The 21,124-nt window shown below is 40.0% G+C and overlaps 1 protein-coding gene across 2 annotated transcripts in view; it reads left to right on the forward strand.

The window, feature by feature from the left end:
- The first annotated feature begins 6,365 nt into the window (after positions 1–6,365).
- SUCLA2 (succinate-CoA ligase ADP-forming subunit beta) overlaps positions 6,366–21,124 on the forward strand; it is a 48,272-nt gene continuing 33,513 nt past the window's right edge. The window contains exons 1-2 of one of the 2 annotated variants that reach the window (XM_059996228.1): positions 6,366–6,528; positions 13,547–13,727. In XM_059996228.1, coding sequence (XP_059852211.1) covers positions 6,439–6,528; positions 13,547–13,727 — 271 coding nt within the window. In that variant the 5' untranslated portion in view covers positions 6,366–6,438. The remainder of the gene's footprint in view (positions 6,529–13,546; positions 13,728–21,124) is intronic. The other variant, XM_059996227.1, reaches the window with a different exon arrangement.

A 21,124-nucleotide genomic window follows, 5' to 3' on the forward strand; every position in this document is an offset into this window, starting at 1 on the left:
GCCATTCTAGTGAGCTAAGCTGGTTTCAAACGTGTACTTTTTTTTTTTTTTTTTTTGCAGTACGCGGGCCTCTCACTGTTGTGGCCTCTCCCGTTGCGGAGCACAGGCTCTGGACGCACAGGCTCAGCGGCCATGGCTCACAGGCCCAGCCGCTCCGTGGCATGTGGGATCTTCCCGGACTGGGGCACGAACCCGCGTCCCCTGCATCGGCAGGTGGACTCTCAACCACTGGGCCACCAGGGAAGCCCTCAAAAGTGTACATTTTTGACAGACATTCAGCTCACAAGGAAATTCTTCTCCCAAAACATCACTGCACACTGTTCTAGTTTCAGCCTCTTCCTATCATCACACCCTCATTGTATCAGGGTGGGGGATGGAGGAAAGACAAATACTGTTCTTGCTGTGACTTCTGCCATTTACCCTGTATGTATATGTGTGTGTGTGTGTGTGTGTGTGTGTGTGTGTGTGTGTGTGTGTGTTGGGCAGGGGCTGGAGAGGAGGGAGACTGGATTCCCTTTTTATCTTCTTGGGCATTTTTTGTATTGTATGCTCTTTCCCACTAACTCACATTTCTGGTTTTACTAGTCATCTTGCTCCTTGGGTTTCTCTATTAGGTGAAACCTCAAGTTAACTTGCCCTTAATACTGCCTAGGGGAAGGGCAAAGAGCACTGAAGACAATGGGAGTAGAGTTATTTATAACAGGCGGCTCTACTTAATAACTAAACACAGAAAAACATAGCATTGTTTAATCTTGTAGTACCCTGGTACCACTCTTCTCCTATTTGGGGGGAGAAAATAAAATATAATCCATTTTTCAATAGAGACCATCCTACCAGAAATAGATCTGGATTCCAGAACTATTAACTTTGTATTTTTTTCATGTTCCTTCACAATTTGGGCTAACATTTGTTGAGCACTTACTCCAGCCACTATTTCAAGTACTTTTACCCAATTTAACTCATTTCATTTACATGATGACTTTAGGGCTGGTATTGATGTACACTTATTTTTTTTCACTATTGTGTGTGTGTGTGTGTGTGTGTGTATTTTTGGCCACAAGGCATGTGGGATCTTAGTTCCCAGACCAGGGATTGAAACTGCGCCCCCTGCATTGGAAATGTGGAGTCTTAACCACTGGACCGCCAGAGTAGTCCCTGTACATCTATTTTAAAGGTAGAGAAACTGAGGCATGAAAAGTTGAAGAAACTTTCCCAAAGTCATAAAGTGGTAAAGCCAGGATTTGTGTCCAGGCAGTCTAGCTCTATATTCCACACTATTATCCACATGCTAGATGCATGCATAATTGTGTCCTTTTCATTGTATCACATGTGTGTGATTAGTGCACTCACAAAAGGTGCATGTTCTGATGACAAATTGAAATTATCATGGAGTAATCACAGTTCAGGTAGACAGAAATAGAGTCGGGCGGCCATTGAGAATCTGGTCTCAGATACATCTCTGCATCACGGAAAACCTGAACTTTCTTTGAACTGTACCAGACCTAAGGACACCACCAGCTGTATTCAGAATAACGCCTGCCAGCTGCAAACTTATGGTCTCGAGGTCTTCCCTTGTAACTATGCCACTATTTTGGACCCCAACCGATTGTTACTTACCAAGCACCCTTACTTCTTGCCATCTCCAATTATAACTGTTGATACACAATTCATGTAACTATCATTTATAGATTAAACTAAGATTTTGAGATGAGGAGATCATTCCGGATTATGGTTGGCCCTAAATGTACATGTATCCTTATAAGAGAAAAGCAGAAGGAGATTTGACACAGATAGAAGAGAAGGAGGCAGAGGTTGAAGTAACGTGGCTACAGGCTAAGAAGTGCCAGTATCCACCAGAAGCTGGAAAAGTCAAGGAACAGATTTTCCCCTAAATCTTCCAGACGGAGCATGTCCCTGCTGACACCTTCAATTTGGCCCAATGATAAGGATTTTGGGCTTCTGGTTTCAGAACTGAGGATTAATGTCTGTTGTTTTAAAGCCACCAAGTTTGTGGCAATGTGTTACAGCAGCTATTGGAAGTGAATACACCCACGTTTACAAATGTAGAACCTGAAACTCAGGGAGAGTAAAAACCTTGTTTAAGACCATACTGCTAGCAGGTGGCCAAACTGGAATTCAAATCCAGGTCTATTGACTTTAAATCCAATGCTCATCCGCGGATGCCTCCTCCCTTACTGAGCTCCTTCCCTCAGTGAGACAGAGAGGATCATAGAAAGAGCAAGACAGAAGTGGTTGTCACCTTTGGGTGCTTATCAGAGACATTAGGGGAACTTTTACAAAATACCACTCTAGGACCCACCCTGGACAACTGAATTAGACTCTTTGGTGGTGGGGCCCAAGTAAAGGTATTTTTAAAAGCTCTCCACGTGATGCTAGGGGCAGCCAAGGTTGAGAACCAGCGGTGCAGTGATTCCAAGTTCATTCCATATATTCATGTTTATGAAAATATTTGTATATTTTTCTACATTTGAATTTGAATTCTATTATTAACTGTTATTGCATCAGTGCCAGAAACTTACCCTTTGTTAAATTAGGATCTCTCTCTCTCCCTCCTCTTTAGATCCAGGAGATACGTGCAGGACAGATCAGCAGGGAACATCTAGTCCTTGGCATATACTTAACTAAGCTGGCATACACTGATACACCCTCTTCTTGTATGCTCTGGGTCATTTCTCCTTACAGGTCTATCCTTTCTTGTTCTGGCCTGCTGGCTCTCCATGCTTGTCAACATAACTCTCAAGGGTTCAGAAAGCCCTTGTAGACTTTCGCAAATCCTGAGAATATTATTCAGCTCCATCTGCAGGGGTGCACCAGCCTGCCAGAGGTTTCCACCCCTGTGCCATCCCTGTACTCAAGGGATTTTGAATCTCCCTCCAGTGCTCCTTGTTTTAGATTCCAGAATCTCTTTGGGGGTGGAATTGCCTTTTGTCCTGGAGACAGTGGCATTGGCAAGTACACAGCAAGGGGACCTTCCTCAAGGAACCACCAGACAGTGTCTTGCTTCCCTTCTACTCTCCTGCCCATTGTCTCGAGGGGCAAGGTAATTCCAATTCTATTTCTGAGGCATAAACCTTCCTTGAGTCCTACTGGACTTTGACTTAAAGTTCAGTCTCTTGCAATTCAAGGCTCTTAAACTTGCAATTCAAAACCTGTCCTCTGCTGGTCTGCACTATCATTTTTTTCTTTAGGTGATGAATACTTTTATCTAAATGGTGTGAAAGGTAAAGGATTAAAGAAGAAGATTTGAATCTCAGTTGTTTGAATTTGAATCTCAAATTCTCATCCTGCCACCCAGAATTGGGTTCAAATATTGTGCTGCAACAGCCAAGTAAAAGCTGTGACACTGGGCAAGTTACTTACTGTTTCTGAGCCTCAGTTTTCCTTTATGTAAAATGCAGGATTTGTTGTGAGGATTAATATGCAAATGTATGTTTCTCTCTCTGTTGCCACTGCCATTCAAGGGTGGGCTAGATGAGGTTTCTCCTTCTACCATTTCTGAGGCTTCAAGAGAACTAAGAGAAATCTTGTGTAAACATCCAGCTGTCCCATGTTGTGTTACTGATCTTCCTTCACCCCCAAACTTTAGTTCAAGGGACTGTATATATCTGGTTAGTTTCTTTCTCTTGCAGAGGTTGGATGTGTAAAATGGAGTAAGATGAAAACCAGAGAATTCTGAAAATGTCTCACGGCAAAATAAAGGATGGGGAAAAAAAGAAAAAAGAAAGAAAATGGATGTAAGAATCTGGCACTAGAAACTAAGTGTTCAGTAGATGGCTGTTATTCATCTTAGCCCTCAGAAGTTTGGGGTAAGCAGATATGTTGCAAGTTGTTTCTACAGCACTTTGTAATTGTATTAATTCTATAGTTAACAATAGGACAGTTTAGCTAAGGCTTTGCTCTGGGCATTGAAATGTAGAGGGTGTAAATCTTTAATGTTTTTAAAAAACTGTGAAAATTTTAATTTAAAAATTAAAATTAAATTTCCCTCAGGAAATTTCTTTTGCCTTTCTTCCTGCATACCATCCTACCATTAATCACCTAGTAAAAGGAAGAGACAGACAAAGTGGGAGACTAAAGGTTAAGGATAGGAATGCCATTGTACCCGAAGAACAATTCTTCCTCTCCCCTCTTCCTCAAGGATTCTCCCTCCTACCTCTCCCAACTTAAAAAAAAAAAGCAAACCAAGACCTCAGCGTCTATTTTCCTTAATCACACTCTGCTATCCTTTACTGCTCATTACTAGTTTCTAAGATCCTTGTAGATAAGGACTGCACAAGTTTTTGCTGTGCAAAAAGTAGTTTCTTGATAAAATGATTTTATTTTTTAAGGCTCGTTGTGTAGTGGTGAAGCACTTAGCAGGTATGACGCCCATCATCATTTTGCCTACCTATCTAGAGGTACAGATCTCTGAGCACAGCCAAGAAATGCTGTGGGACGAGTTTGCTGCCACCTCCTTGCCTACACTTCCAAAGGAGCTGGGGCCCATGGGACCTGCATGTGCTCTCTCTCACTCCTCCTATTCCCTACTTCTGCTGTTGCTGTTCTCGTTTTTGAGCTAGTATTGCAGAGGGCACGGCAGTGGAGATGTTTTCTGTAATGAATCACCTATGACCGACGTGAAGCTTGTGAAGCCAAGTTAACCCAGTCAGGATCCTAGCCGGGCTATAGCATTACATCTTATTTTAGTATGCTGACTTATTCTGGGTTTACCCACGTGCCCTTTAAATAGCTGGCCTTGGACTCAGATGGTTGGTGGTACTTGGTAGCTCAACTACTGTGTCTACTGTCAATTAAAAAGAGCTGGCTTGAAAATAAGTATAAGCTCTATTCGTATCTGATGGGATAGCTGTTCCTAACAGAAACCGGTAGGTCTCAATGCTGGGTTTTGGGACATTATCCAGATTTTATTTGATTGGTTAGATTGGGCAGTAGAAAGGTGGAGCAAGAGACATATGAACTGCTAATGTCTGTTTCCCCTCTTCCTGTTTCAAACTGCACAAAATATCAATTAGCGATGAAAGGAGCCTTGAGATCAGTCCCCGCATGAGTGTCAATGAAACAATAAAGTCTTTGAGAAAGTCCTACCTTTAAGAACCTAAGAGATTTGGGTGGGGGGGGGGGGAAGGGGGGATGCAAAAAGCTCCTTTCCATTCCCTAATTCAATAGGCTGCTTGTTTTAGATTCACTTTTTCTTTGCACAGTGCTGTTCTGTGGATCGGGTCACTGTGCATCAGAGGTAGGTGCCAGAGCCTGGCTAATGTCTGTCAGCAACGCCCACTTACTCTTAGGTTAAGATCTTGCCCACAGAAATCGCTTTGACACATTTTAAAGCTCACTGTTCAGAGCAGAATAGGCACCCAGTCATTTGTCCAGTGGTCAACTCTTTGGTGGGGCACATGTCATCTCAGGGTTTTCCATGCACAATGTGTGCATGTGATTCACCTGCAGAACTCTAAGAAATACAGATGCCCTGACTCCACTCCTTAGATGGGTTCTGGTGAAAGTATTTTTTAAAAAAGCTTCCCAGGTGATTCTGATACATCTTCTGGGTTGGTAATGTGGATAGCGAATGTTGTCCCCCATTCCACTTACTCAAGGATCAAGCCATCATCAGCCACCGGAGCCCCGGACACACACATCTCCTCTCCTGCGTGTGCCCCGAGGGGAATTCAGGATGGAGAAAAACAGGAAGCATTCTGTGCTCTGGATACTGGTCCTAGTTAGTTAAGATGCATTTCTGAGGAATAATTTCAACGAACCCAGATCCTTGCATCTTCCCATACCTAGAAAGGCACTAAAATCATTAACTTGAGATGTCTGCTCTTTGTGATTAGCAGTGATCCTTTTACGTTCGACTACATGTTTTTTTTTTCCCCACCAAAAAACTCCTGTACAACCTGGCTCCTCCCTTACATTTTTGGAGCAGTTCCTCAGAGCTGAGAGGTGTCTCCCGGCAACAGTTTTCAGTAACCAGTGGCTGAGCATCTTCTCTTAGAGGACAGAACCGCTCTGTTTTACTCACTGCTGTATCCCAAAGCTCAACTGCAGTGTTTGGCACAAAACCGACATGCAGTTCTTATTTTCTGAATCTTAAAGGGATGAGGCACCTGAGGCTCAGAGAACTTAAGATCACACAGGTGGTGGCGCTAGTCGTCTCCCTATTACATTTCGCTAGGAAAACTTCAGGTTGCTGAGCGATGGCCGAAGGTCGTTTATTGAGGCTGCGGTGAACAGTTACAAAGGTCGAAGTTTGCTCTACGCCCGCCAAGCCCGGCTTCTCAGGAGCAATTCCTGCTTTGCCTGCCTGGGGCGAGCCGCCGCGGGGGGCGGTCCGCGTGTCGGGAGCCGCTGCGTCGGCAGCCGCCTAGAGCTTCTGCGTCTGCGCGCGGCGCCCAGGAGCCTGGGTCGGACTCAGAAATGGCGGCCTCCATGTTCTACAGCCGGCTCTTGGCTGCCGCCACCCTTAGGAGCCACCGGTCCCGGACGGCGCTGCGGGCCGCTGCCCAGGTATTGCGGCCCAGCCCGCCCTCGCTTTGAGGGTCGGCAGGAGAAAGGGCGAGGTGGGGGACTGGCTCCTGTGGGCGAGGTGTGAGGGGGTCCGGGGCCCGGTTCGGGGTCACTCCGCAGTCGGTGACATTGGGTATCAGGGGGTGCCCCGCCGAGCCGGCGGGCGGCTTGCCCGGGAGTGCTGCCCGCCAGGACTGCGAGCGGGCTCTTGTTTGCGCTTTTCTGTTCCAGGCTTAAGTTTGCGAGGAGCTCCAGCATTCTGGCGAGGGCTGCTCACCCAGTTATTGAGGGGGCGGCGGGGAGCCAGGGTGGGCTCCGTGTGGAGAGGTGGCGGCCGGACGCTTTCTCCTGCTGCTCCGGCGTCCGGCGCGGTGGGCCGAGGTTTCTGCGGCCCCTCTTTGGGGAGGGGGAAAATGCCCTTCAGATGTACTTTTGTGTCTCTTGGAAGCTGTCACACGTAGGAGTGGCTTCACAGAACCAGCCGTGCTTGCTGACTGGCCTTTTCTGGGACGAGGCCGGGAAGTTTCCCATCTCCGCCAAGTAGTGGTGTACTGTTCTGTTTAATAGTGGTAATGACATGATGTTTACCAGCTTACCAACTGGGGAAATAAGATAGTCTTTTGGATCACTTCATTTTTGCATGGAATATAGTATAATAGACGCAGGGTGTGTGCGTGTGTGTGTGTATAATAGACGCAGGATATGTGTGTGTGTGTTTATGATAGACGCAGGGTGTGTGTGTGTGTAAGTGTGTAAGTAACGGAGCAAGGGCTTGTGTGCCCGTGGCACAGAAAGCGAAACTGTCAGGGGTTGTTTGCAGCAAAGTAAGCGTTTATTTGCAGCGCGCCAAGCAAGGGAGTGTGAGACAAGACACAAATCCACTACAACTTGGTCTTTGAGTTAGGAGTTGTTTTTAAAGGGGAAGAACAAAGAAGCTGGGATTAATCATTGGCTTGTGTAACTTCTGTGACATTTCTTAATTCTAGTTTCAGAGGGTCAGGTTGTCTCCTGTTTATGGTTCTCTGGCCAAATGGTCCATGGCTTGGGGGCCTATTAGCTCATCTTGCCCTGGAGAAACAACCTGAGTTTGTACTTTAATGATGGTATCTGCAATAGCAGTTTTAGTGCATTAATGATGTTATCAACACAGCAATTTTAGTCATTTGACTCTGGTTGATCAGTGTTCAGTTAGCACAGGATTGAAGTTGGAGGGGACAAGAAAGGGAATAAGCTTTTGGGTAGAGAGATTAATCATAAGTTCAGTAAGGGAACTTGGTTGTAGGAGGGCTCAGTTGGAGCATTTATTGTAGGCCAGGGACTGTGCCAAGCATTTTACATGTAATCTCTCAGTAGGCTTTTCAGCAACACTGTAAGTCAGTCATTAATTTCCACATCATTGATGGAGAAACCTTGGCTAAGAAAACGAGTAATTTGGTCTAGGTCACCAAGCAGGTGAGGTCATAGCTGAGGCTTAATTCCAGAAGTGTCTGGCTCTAAAACCTGTGTGCTTGAATCTGCTCTACGGTTTTTCCTAGAGCATAAGAATTAATTCTTTCCAACATTGACACTGATAAACTTGTGGAAGGGCATGATTAGCTTCCTAAGTCAATTCCAGAATTTTAGGTTGTGTTCTGAAGTAACCTCAGACATGTTGTAAATGAATTGATTTAGACTTTTTTTTTTCTTTTTAAAGCTATTCATACTTTCAACCTAGTGAATTCTGTGAGTTTGCTTCTTAATAGGAGAAGTGATACTTTTTTGGCCTTGAACTTCCCTCTTATGGGTCTTAAAGGGGGCTGTCTAGTTTTTAGAAAATGAGACTTTGGTGAACAAATATGTTTCCATTCTTAACATTGTTTTTATACTTTTGGAAATTTACCTTTAAAAGTCTTTATCTCTCCATATAGAGATGCCTATTATATTGTCTTAAACACCTTCTCTTCCACCCTCACATTAAGTAATATAGCTTTAGAGTTTGGAATCACCTTAGTCTAACCCCTTGCTTTTTTTTAAATTTAATTTTTGTCTTATATTGGAGTATAGTTAATTTACAGTGTTGTGTTAGATTCAGGTGTACAGCTAAGTGATTCATTTATACATATATCCATTATTTTTCAAACTCTCTTCCCATACAAGTTATTACAGAATATTGAGTAGAGTTCCCTGTGCTATACAGTAGGTCCTTATTGATTATCTATTTTATATATAGTAGTGTGTATATGTCAATCCCTATCTCCTAATTTATCGCTCCACCTCCCCCACCCCCACCCCCAACGTTTCGCCTTTGGTAACCATAAGTTTGTTTTCTGTGTCTGTGAGTCTGTTTCTGTTTTGTAAATAAGTTCATTTGTATCAATTTTTTTGTTTTTTAGATTCCGCATGTAAGTGATATGATATGGTATTTGTCTCTCTCTGTCTGACAGACTTCACTTAGTATGATAATCTTTAGGTCCATCCATGTTGCTGCAAATGGCATTATTTCATTCTTTTTTTATGGCTGAGTAGTATTTCATTGTATATGTGTACCACATCTTCTTTATCCATTCGTCTTTCGATGGACATTTAGGTTGCTTCCACGTCTTGGCTATTGTAAATGGTGCTGCAGTGAAAATTGGGTCTAACCTCTTGCTTTTGTACATGGGGACATAGAGGTGCAGGGCCTAAGGAATCTTGTTCAAGGTCACCCACTGAGTTTAGCAAATTCTCTTAAACATTTTGTTTAGTTCTCTGACCCTTTTCCAGTTTCTCTGTATCTTTTGTCCAGTGTATATTTGGTAAAAATAGTTCAGGTTAAATAATTTAAGGTATCTTCTTGTTTGTTGTGAATCATACTCCCCAGTAACTACATTTTTCCACTTTTGACTAAGTATTATTTAAACTAGGTATGTGATTGGATAGGTGGTGGGGTAGGAATTTGGCCAGGAATTTGTGGCCTTTTGGCAGTAGGAGTCTTCTAAGTGATAATATCAGGAAAGAAAAATACTTAAATGTGGGAATCTTTGTGATTATGCAGTGATTTGTATTACCAACATAATTCACAGCTGATGATATTTCAAGTTACAACTTCTAGTGGTGCAAGGAAAGGATTATCAAAATATTTCAGATATTTAAAAAAAACTTTAAAGTGGTATAAAAAGCTATCAGCAATACCTTATGAGTACTACTAATTCTTTGTAAATAAAGATATTTGAAAATACATATAGATATTTGAAAGAAACCATAAAAATAAACTTAGAGTTTTTTCTTTTCTTTTCTTTTTTTTTTTTTTTTTTGCTGTACGCGGGCCTCTCACTGTCGTGGCCTCTCCCGTTGCGGAGCACAAGCTCCGGACGTGCAGGCTCAGCGGCCATGGCTCACGGGCCCAGCCGCTCTGCGGCATGTGGGATCTTCCCGGACCGGGGCACGAACCCATGTCCCCTGCATCGGCAGGCGGACTCTCAACCACTGTACCACCTGGGAAGCCCTATACTTAGAGTTTTGCATCATGGATTTATCCTCAGCCTTTTTTGGAAAAATTTCAAACTGATAGGTATGTTCCAGCCAGTACATTGAACACCCGTATTGCCTTCACCTACATTTAACTTTATGCCACATTTGCTTTATCTTTAAAAAAATTATATGATATGTATGTATGTGTAAATTATATTCATTTATTTTTGCTGAACCGTTTGAAAGTAAGTTGCAGGTATCATGGCACTTCTTCACCCTTAGATGTTTCAGTGTATGTCTCTTAAGAATAAGGACATTCTCCTAAATAACCACAATATAGTTATCATACTTAGGAAATTTAAAATTGCTGAAATACTTATATCTAGTGTATAAGTCAGATTCACATTTCCCCAGTTGTCCCCAAAGTGTCCTCTATAAATGTTAGATTTTTTTTTTTTTTTAACTAGGATCAGGCCTCTATGGTATTTTTTTCTGGTCTGTCCAGCTAATTAGGTGCCACTTAGTGACTGTGATTGCTCTTATATGTGTTGCAGCTGTTTATTTATACATCTGTGAACTCTGTGGTTGGCCTCATTCTTTATGTGTTCCTGGTAGTGTCTGGTATATAGGCATTCAAAAATGTTTCAGTGTATGACTATTTTCGTCAAGCTTATGCTAGGTACTCCCCCTTTCCCCCTTATTTTTATTATTTTGAGGTATAGTTTATGTACAGCAAAGTGCATAATTTATGTACAACTTCAGTGGATAGCTAGATTAATTTTTACGTAGGTGTCCATGTACATAATGGTGTAGCCACCATTCAGATCAAGATATACATACAGTGTTTTTAGCTCTCAGAAGGCACTCTCTTTACCAATACTCACCAACAGAAGGTAACCACTTATTCTGACTTCCATCACTGTATGTTAATTCTGACTGGGTCCGAACTATATAAAAAGAAATCATATAAGTATGTATTCTTGTGTCTGTCTTCTTTCCCTTAAAATTATATTTGTGAGATTAATCCATTGTTTTGTGAGCAGTAGGTTTTTTCTTTTTTGCTCTGTAGTATTCTATTATATTAATATACTACAATTTACCCATTCTTCTATTGATGGGCAATTGAGTCATTTCCATTTTTTTGTCTATATGAATAAGCCTGCTATGAACATTCTTATATATGCCTTTTGATAGATTAAGCACTCATTTCTGTTGAGTATATACCCAGGAATGAGATTTCACAAGGTAGATGTATACTGAAGTTTGGGAAGTTGTTGGTTTTTAATATTAAAGTGAAACTAAATCAGGGAATTGAGCTACCCAAGAGAAATGTTATCCAGGATTTTAGCTTACCAGATGAATCAGAAATAGCTTGCTATTCTATGTGATTGATTTGTTAGACTAGTGGTTCTCAAACTGTAGCGTGCTTAAGAATCAGCTGAATAACTGTTTACAAGTGCAGATTTCTTGTGGCCCAGTCCAGAGGCTCTGATTTTATAGATGAAAGGGGGACCCTGGAATCTGCATTTTTAGAGGCATTCCCAGGTAATTTTGATGCAGACTTTTCTCTTTAAGAATCAGACTGTTTTGGGCTTCCCTGGTGGCACAGTGGTTGAGAGTCTGCCTGCCAATGCAGGGGATATGGGTTCGTGCCTCGGTCCTGGAAGATCCCACATGCCGTGGAGCGGCTGGGCCTGTGAGCCATGGCCGCTGAGCCTGCACGTCTGGAGCCTGTGCTCCGCAACGGGAGAGGCCACAACAGTGAGAGGCCCGCGTACTGCAAAAAAAAAAAAGAATCAGACTGTTTTGTATAAGATTTCTTTGAATTCAGTTTTTATGATACTGTTTCGTATGTACAACGTTTCAGTATTCTGTATTCTGTGTGGAGATAATGGGAATGTATGGGTGGATAACACTTAAATGTGTGATTCCAGTGCAGTTTTCCAAGGCTTTCATAGCACTTAATTTGTTCTACATATTGCCATATAAAGTTGATAGGATTGAGGAGTTTGAAAAAAGGGAGGGAGGTGTTTCTGTGTGTTGTTAATGATGGGCTAAGACTAGGCTCTGACTTAGTGGAGCTTTGCGACCATAGATGCTAGAGATCTTCCTGATTGCATCCTTCCTTCAATAGTTCTCATTGTTGTGGCCTTGCCACCGGTGGCTGACAGCTCTCATAGTCATTTGTCTTTCATCAGTGACTTATTCAGCTGGTAGAGGGACACCTTATTTGTTTCCTACTTATTTCTTTTTGAAAAAATAATTCTTACTCAGCTCTACTGAGGGATATTTTAGTGGAGAAAACTCCTCCAGCTGTATGAAATAGCACGTCTTATTTTTTTATTTTCTATCTCCTTACTCTTATCTCTACTGTTTGATGTATTTTGTTTATTGTCTCTGCCTCCTCCTCCCCCCGACACACAAATACACACTAGATTGTAAGCTTTAGGTGCAAGGGTTTTGTTGGGTTCACCTCACTATTTCCAGTGTCTAGGTGCTCAGTAAGTTTTTGAATGAATGAATGTTCTACGTAGATTGAAAAAGGGAAGTTTGTAGGGCATTTCTTTCTTGGAAGCTTTCGCAGTCCAGTTGTGAAGGACATACACCTGAACTGGGTTTGTAAAGGAGACACCAGTTAAAGGAATCATTTAGAAGGAATGCATTAAAGATGATGTTGCAGATTGGTTCTCTGAGCTGTAATTTGCAGACTATTAGATGGAGAGTTTCATGGAGGAAGTTTACTAGAAAGTGATCTCTGGATCAACAACTGTGGGAGAGTGAAGGAAGGAGGACTGAATAGAGGGAGTCATAGAACTGTGGTGCAGTGCATTGGGGACCTCTGCTCTTCCTATGGAAGGTCTGCAGCTAGGATGGTCCTGAATTGTCCCAAATTGGGGTGAGGTGCCAGGTCTTTACATCCTTCCCTTAACCCTCATTGGCCAGTCATTGGCTGCAGGTTGACAGTGGGAAAGGAGGTATGACTTAAGGCAGGGAGGCTCCAGTGAGGGGACTCAGCTGAGACCTGTCAGCTGCCAACACTCCCAACAGCTGGGCTATGAATGCTTTGGTCCCAAGGGAGGATCTGGGCAGCACACCACAATGTGCACTACAGATGAAGTAGGGGTTTGAGCTTCGAATGCATGAAAGCTTAATGCTACCAAATCATTCAGTTATCTCTAGTGTCAGGCAATTTGTTAGGTGCCGGAGGAAGGGTGGAGAGAAGAAAGATGGGAAGGATTTTTGATTTGGTGGAAATAGGAGATGGGTTTTAGATCTGCGAAATTTGGCATTGAGGTAGAAATGCTCTGTAGATCATTAGAGATACGGTAGTAAAGCTCAAATAAAAGATAAGGACTAGAGGTGATGAGGAAATAGTTAAAACTACAAGGGTAACATTTGATATTAGCTAGTAGATTAGCTCTTAGTTTTGTGTTGTAATTTACTCTGAATATTATATTTTGATGTCTTAATATAACAATTTTGTTATAGTTTTGAAGAACGGAGTACTCTAAAGTATTTTGAGAAGGTGTTTTTAACGAGAATTACTGCTAAATCACTCTCTGTATAAATATGTCCCCAATTTCTCTAGGTTCTGGGAAGTTCTGGATTATTTAACAACCATGGACTCCAAATACAGCAGCAACAGCAAAGGAATCTCTCACTACATGAATACATGAGTATGGAATTGTTGCAAGAAGCTGGCGTCTCCATTCCCAAAGGACACGTGGCTAAGTCACCAGATGAGGCTTATGCAATTGCCAAAAAATTAGGTACTAAATTAAGAAAAACTTATACTATCTCGACATGGGATCTTTGATAAGATATGAACTTTACTTTTGGTTTAATAACAACTTTTGGCTTTTATTTTATATTTAAAAAATAAGTTTTATTAACATAAAAGAGAAGGTGGAACTTATGATTTTTGGCATCCTAAAATTATTATGAGATTATTCTGAGCCCCGTAGTGCTGATAACTTAAGAATCAAAGCTTCAGGAAGCTGAAGTCCTGTTTTTTTTTTACATCTTTATTGGAGTATAATTGCTTTACAATGGTGTGTTAGTTTCTGCTTTATAACAAAGTGAATCAGTTATATATATACATATGTTCCCATATCTCTTCCCTCTTGTGTCTCCCTCCCTCCCACCCTCCCTATCCCACCCCTCCAGGCAGTCACAAAGCACCGAGCTGATCTCCGCTATGCGGCTGCTTCCCACTAGCTATCTACCTTACGTTTGGTAGTGTATGTATGTCCATGCCTCTCTCTCGCTTTGTCACAGCTTACCCTTCCCCCTCCCCATATCCTCAAGTCCATTCTCTAGTAGGTCTGTGTCTTTATTCCTGTCTTACCCCTAGGTTCTTCATGACATTTTTTTTTTTCTTAAATTCCATATATATGTGTTAGCATACGGTATTTGTCTTTCTCTTTCTGACTTATGAAGTCCTGTTTTTAGTTACAACTATGGGGAAGAAAATTCTGTCTGTGATGATTCTTCAGGGAAATGGTGACAGAAAATCTTACCTGTTTATGCGATTGTAAAGAGAGGTCCAGTATTTCTCCCGTCTTTTTTTTTGGACATGAAAAATAGAGAGCCAGAAGGGCGAAAAAAGAAGTTGAGCATTAGAATGTAAGCTCTATAAGAGCAGGGTTTGTTTGTCTTATTTTGTTCACTGATATATCCCAACCTCTTAGAAGAGGGCCTGACACTTAGGTAATCAATAAATGTTAATATCGTTAAATGAATTAAATAGTTGCCTATGTTTATTAGATTATTTTATTGATAACAGAAACAATAGGTTTTGTTAATTTGAATTTATATTAATCTTTTAATTAAAAAATAAATTTTGAGTTTGGAAAGTATGCTTCACTTTATATTTTTAAGGATTTAATAAGAGAACATGATAATGAGTAATGTAATAGCTATACACTGCATTTTCTTCGTAGTAGTATTTAAAATCCCACCAATTTTATGTAGATTACCAAAATTAATCTCTTTTTTATGTACATTTGATTAATATGGTTTTAAATGTGCTTTGGTGGAGACTTCTATTAGTTTTTCAAGAAAGATGTGGAACATTTTAAACTGTTTAAAATTGTAAAAGTCTTCATCTCTATTTGTACTTATTTGTTTCTAGAATGGGTTTTTCTTTCAAAAGTGAGAGCATGTAGAAGATCAGAAAGTTGTCATATATTATATGATATGTTTTTGAATGAGGTAGCCTTGATTTCCTTGACTTGGAAGCATGATTTTTTTTTTAAACATCTTTATTGGAGTATAATTGCTTTACAATGTTGTGTTAGTTTCTGCTGTATAACAAAGTGAATCAGCTATATGTATACATATATCCCCATATCCCCTCCCTCTTGCGTCTCCCTCCCACCCTCCCTATCCCACCACTCTAAGTGGTCACAAAGCACTGAGCTGTTCTCCCTGTGTGATGCAGCTGCTTCCCACTAGCTATCTGTTTTACATTTGGTAGTGTAAATATGTCAAGGAAGCATGATTTTTAATTTGCAGTTTTGTTTATTGTTAATCAGAGAAACAATTTTTTTTTTTTAAGGACTGATGGTTTTATTTATTTAGTACAGAATCCCAGGAGTGAAACTGCTGGCTTGAAGGGCATATACATACTTACTTACTTTATTTATTTAACATCTTTATTGGAGTATAATTGCTTTACAATGGTATGTTAGTTTCTGCTTTATAACAAAGTGAATCAGCTATACATATACATATATCCCCATATCTCCTCCCTCTTGTGTCTCCCTCCCATTCTCCCTATCCCACCCCTGTAGGTGGTCACAAAGCACCGAGCTGATCCCCCTGTGCTAAATGGCCACTTCCCACTACCTGTCTATTTTACATTTGGTAGTGTATATATGTCCATGCCACTATCTCACTTCGTCCCAGCTTACCCTTCCCCCTCCCTGTGTCCTCAAGTCCATTCTCTATGTCTGTATCTTTATTCCTGTCCTGCCCCTAGGTTCTTCAGAACCATTTTTTTTTTTAAGATTCCATATATATGTGTTAGCATATGGGATTTGTTTTTCTCTTTCTGACGTAATTCACTCGGTATGACAGTCTCTAGGTCTATCCACCTCACTACAAATAACTCAGTTTCGTTTCTTTTTATGGCTGAGTAGTATTCCATTGTATATATGTGCTACATCTTCTTTATCCATTCATCTGTCGATGGACACTTAGGTTGCTTCCATGTCCTGGCTGTTTAAGTAGTACTGCAATGAACATTGTGGTACATGACTCTTTTTGAATTATGGTTTTCTCAGGGTATATGCCCAGTAGTGGGATTGCTGGGTCATATGGTAGTTCTGTTTTTACTTTTCTAAGGAACCTCCATACTGTTCTCCATAGTGGCTGTATCAATTTACATTCCCATCAACAGTGCAAGAGGGTTCCATTTTCTCCACACCCTCGCCAGCATTTATTGTTTGTAGATTTTTTGATGATGACCATTCTGACCGGTGTGAGTCGATACCTCGTTGTAGTTTTGATTTGCATTTCTCTAGTGATTAGTGATGTTGAGCATCCTTTCATATGTTTGTTGGCAATCTGTATATCTTCTTTGGAGAAATGTCTGTTTAGGTCTTCTGCCCATTTTTGGATTGGGTTGTTTGTTTTTTTGATATTGAACTGCATGAGCTTCTTGTAAATTTTGGAGATTAATCCTTTGTCAGTTGATTCATTTGCAAATATTTTCTCCCACTTTGAGGGTTGTCTTTTCATCTTGTTTATGTTTTCCTTTGCTGTGTAAAAGCTTTTAAGTTTCATTAGGTCCCATTTGTTTATTTTTGTTTTTATTTCCATTCCTCTAGGAGGTGGGTCAAAACGATCTTGCTGTGATTTACGTCATAGAGTGTTCTGCCTATGTTTTCCTCAAAGAGTTTTATAGTATCTGGCCTTACATTTAGATCTTTAATCCATTTTGAGTTTATTTTTTTGTATGGTGTTAGGGAGTTCTAATTTCATTCTTTTATTCGTAGCTGTCCAGTTTTCCCAGCACCACTTATTGAAGAGGCTGTCTTTTCTCCATTGTATATTCTTGCCTCCTTTATCAAAGATAAGTTGACCTGTGTGTGTGTGTGTGTGTGTGTGTGTGTGTGTTTATCTCTGGGCTTTCTATCCTATTCCATTGATCTATATTTCTGTTTTTGTGCCAGTACCATACTGTCTTGATTACTGTAGCTTTGTAGTATAGTCTGAAGTTTGGGAGCCTGATTCCTCCAGCTCTGTTTTTCTTTCTCAAGATTGCTTTGGCTATTCGGGGTCTTTTGTGTTTCCATACAAATTGTGAAAATTTTTGTTCTAGTTCTGTGAAAAATGCCATTGGTGGTTTGATAGGGATTGCATTGAATCTGTAGATTGCTTGGGTAGTATAGTCATTTTCACAATGTTGATTCTTCCAGTCCAAGAACATGGTATATCTCTCCATCTATTTGTATCATCTTTAATTTCCTTTATCAGTGTCTTATAGTTCTCTGCATACAGGTCTTTTGTCTCCTTAGGTAGGTTTATTCCTAGGTATTTTATTCTTTTTGTTGCAGTGGTAAATGGGAGTGTTCCTTAATTTCACTTTCACATTATTCATCATTAGTGTATAGGAATGCAAGAGATTTCTGGGCATTAATTTTGTATCCTGCTACTTTACCAAATTCATTGATTAGCTCTAGTAGTTTTCTGGTAGCATCTTTAGGGTTCTCTATGTTTAGTACCATGTCATCTGCACACAGTGACAGCTTTACTTCTCCTTTTCCGATTTGGATTCCTTTTATTTGTTTTTCTTCTCTGACTGCTGTGGAAACTTCCAAAGCTATGTTGAACAATAGTGGTGGGAGTGGACAACCTTGTCTTGTTCCTGATCTTAGAGGAAATGGTTTCCGTTTTTCACCATTGAGAATGATGTTGGCTGTGGGTTTGTCATATATGGCCTTTACTATGTTGAGGTAAGTTCCCTCTATGCCTACTTTCTGGAGGGTTTTTTTCATAAATGGGTGTTGAATTTTGTCGAAAGCTTAGGAAAACAATTCTTTTTATTCAGATTACAAGCAAGCTTCTTTTTATTCAGCAAAAGCCTTATGTAAATTCATAGTACTTTTGCTGAAATTTTTGTTAATTAATGGTGTCTTGTTGTTTGAACTTGTCCATGGTAAAAGATGTACCTCATTTTAACCTTTAAAATTCTATGTATGTTAGAGACTCTTAAGGGTCAAGACTTTAAGAAAACTCATAATTGTATTTCTGTAGTATTTCTTGCAAAGGCACTTTATTAACTACCTTCTTGAGATTCAGTCTTATATATATGACCTAAATGTTAATTTCTAAAGAAGACCCAGCTAAATAAGAAGGAAAATTTGGAAATGTAATTGAGAAAGTATAAGGTTTTCTTATCCTACCCTTCTATCCTTAAGGATGAATTTCAGACCCTTGACTTTGTTCTTTTATTTTGTTAGTTTAATCTCTTGAGTGATGCATATTTTGTTTACCAGTTCTTTCCTTCTTAATAATGCTGAAGGCATAAACTGTTTTTCATACCACTGATTAAAGGGCCTGATTTAATGAAGTCAGTGAAAGCTAGTATTTCTTTTTTTATTTCCAAATTATTATAATTGGTTTTCTTAATTAGTTTTCCATGTTTTCTCATTTAGTCAAATTTCACTGTTTTGTCAGAAAGAAATAATTTGTGTACAAACTTTTTCATAAAATGAGTAGGATTTATTCAGATGCCAGTTTCTTGATTTCTTTACTCATTGTAAAAATCTGTAATGATTTTTAGCTGTAGAAAAGGAATAGTTAATATATATAGGATATACTGTAACTGTGAGTATTTCTGGCAAGTTCTCTGGAACCAGGACTTACAAGTAGTAAGGAGCAGGTAGGCAGCTCTGATTTTCAGCTCCTTGGAACAGAATGTATCTTGTTTATCTAGAAAGTGTGTCTTTGTCAAAGAAGGCTGCAAATGATGATTGTAGTATGGGAGTGGGATTAGTGACTAATAAAGACCTTTAAATCTAGAGGAGCAGAAATACTACTTTTTAAAAGATGTATTTCCTAGCTACTTTGAGGTTGTTGAGACAGTTGTTTTTTTTTTTGTGGTGAGTCATTAATATCAGAAGATATTGATTATGGGATATAATTGCACAGGGTGTGGTATGAGGTGCCCTAGAAATACACCTGGTTTTTTCCATCTAGCTAGCAATTCCCAGTGCTGACTTTGGCTAATTTTTGCTTCTCAGTTACTGCAAAATTCATAAAATGTTAATTCCCATTTATTTAAAAAGTCTTATCTCATCAAGCAATATACTAGGGCATAAATGCATTACAGGTGTGACAAACTTGCTTGTCGTTGTGGGTGGCAAGAGAAGCTGAGTTAACATGGAGACTGGGGCCACTGAGCCCTATAGCTGGTAATTCCTCCCAAAATAGCTCTGACCTCTTTCCCCAGGATTCCCTACAAATTCTGTCATTTTCTGTGTGTGTCATAATGTGACAAAAGTTGGAAAACACTGTCCTGGAGGCAAGTTTTACCTGCTGTGAATAACTGAAGTTAGGGATGGAAGAATGGTTAGAAAGAAATCTAATTCCAGTATTTTAAAAGACTATATGAGTCCACAAATGAAGGTTGATGAGCTGGAAGATCATGGAGAAGTTTCTGGAATGGATTATCAAAGGGTAGGTTGTTAAGCACAGAGAAATGAAGTAGTTATAATTTGGGGTCAGTTCTAAGAGCAGATTCCCACCTCCTTCTTGTAGTTACAAGAAAATATGATGTCAGTAAGGCATTTGGCAGAGTTCTTATGATTTCCCTATTGACTGTGGAAATATAGTTTGGATTCTAGTATAGTTAACATAGAATTTCTCTCTGGGTGAATAAACATGCAGAGGGTGTCAATTAATGAATGTCAGCCCAGAGGGAGATTTCTAATGGCATACAGTAGGACTTTGCCTTCTTTTTCCTTTTTCCAGTGTTTTATTAGATGACTGTAAATGAGGAATACTTACAACATTTGTGAATGACTAAAGCTAGGAGGGATGGGGAATATATTTTAAAGACAATCTTGGGATCCATAAATGATCTTGTCTGGCTAGAGCAAAGGGCGAAATCTAGCAAGACTGATTTGCTCATCGTTGTATCTACAACTCCAGTGCGGTGTCTGGTATGTAGGTGTAACTGTTGACTGAATTAATGGAATTGAATAAAATTTTTGTTTTAGTCAGTTGTCCTCAGATTTATCTTTAATTCTTCTCCCTGTCTTGATAGTTGATGAGATTGTATGTCATTACTTTTTTTTGTTTTTCTTTTGTTGTGAAGGTCTTTTTTATTTTATTTTTAAAAAATTTATTTATTAATTTATTTAGGCTGTGTCAGGTCTTAGTTGAAGCACATGGACTTCTTAGTTATGGCATGTGAACTCTTAGTTGCGGCATGCATGCGGGATCTGGTTCCCTGGCCAGGGTGGACCACCAGGGAGGTCCCCGTGAAGGGCTTTTTTAGAAGGAATTTTTGAAGAATCATCTGTGCCCTTACGGAGTTTATTTTCTTAAAAAAAGAAAATTGACGCTTTAGGGAAGAGCCTTCTTCTTATAAAATGTTTTTGAAAAAATAGAGCTTCATTACTCTTACTTAATAGCTCAGTATGTTAAGTTCCTAGCTTAATTAATAGGAATGTTTGAATTTAGCCCAGCAGAGCACCAGTTTAACTGTTGTCCATTTTTACATTACATTTACACTGTTTGGATTATAGGTATCCTTTTTGGAGATAAATGAATATTGCTGAAGTACTAGAAAACTGACTTGACAGGTAACCAGAAACAGGTAGAATGACTAGTGGCTGCTCCTTTTAGTTCGGGCATGAACTCTCTAATTTGCCATAGTCCCTGAGACTACTTGTTGTCTTCTCAGTAAGAAAATTATTGTTACTTTTAAGGAAATTTCTAAACTTTCTCTAATCTTCATCTAATATTAGTTGTGGCACTTGGGAATGGTGGGGACTATGGCAAATTGAAATGATGTCTTGTGTAAACAAGGCACTTGTGGTCAGTTCCAGTTGCAGGGCCCAGGATTTCCAGTTCTGTGTTTCTCAAGAGCAGTGGAAGATCTAGATTCATAAGAATTCTCTTGATTTCTAAATGTTCTTTTATTTATCATTCA

This window comes from Delphinus delphis, chromosome 18 (assembly GCF_949987515.2).
Source record: "Delphinus delphis chromosome 18, mDelDel1.2, whole genome shotgun sequence".
In the NCBI taxonomy this organism is placed as follows: Eukaryota; Metazoa; Chordata; class Mammalia; order Artiodactyla; family Delphinidae; genus Delphinus; species Delphinus delphis.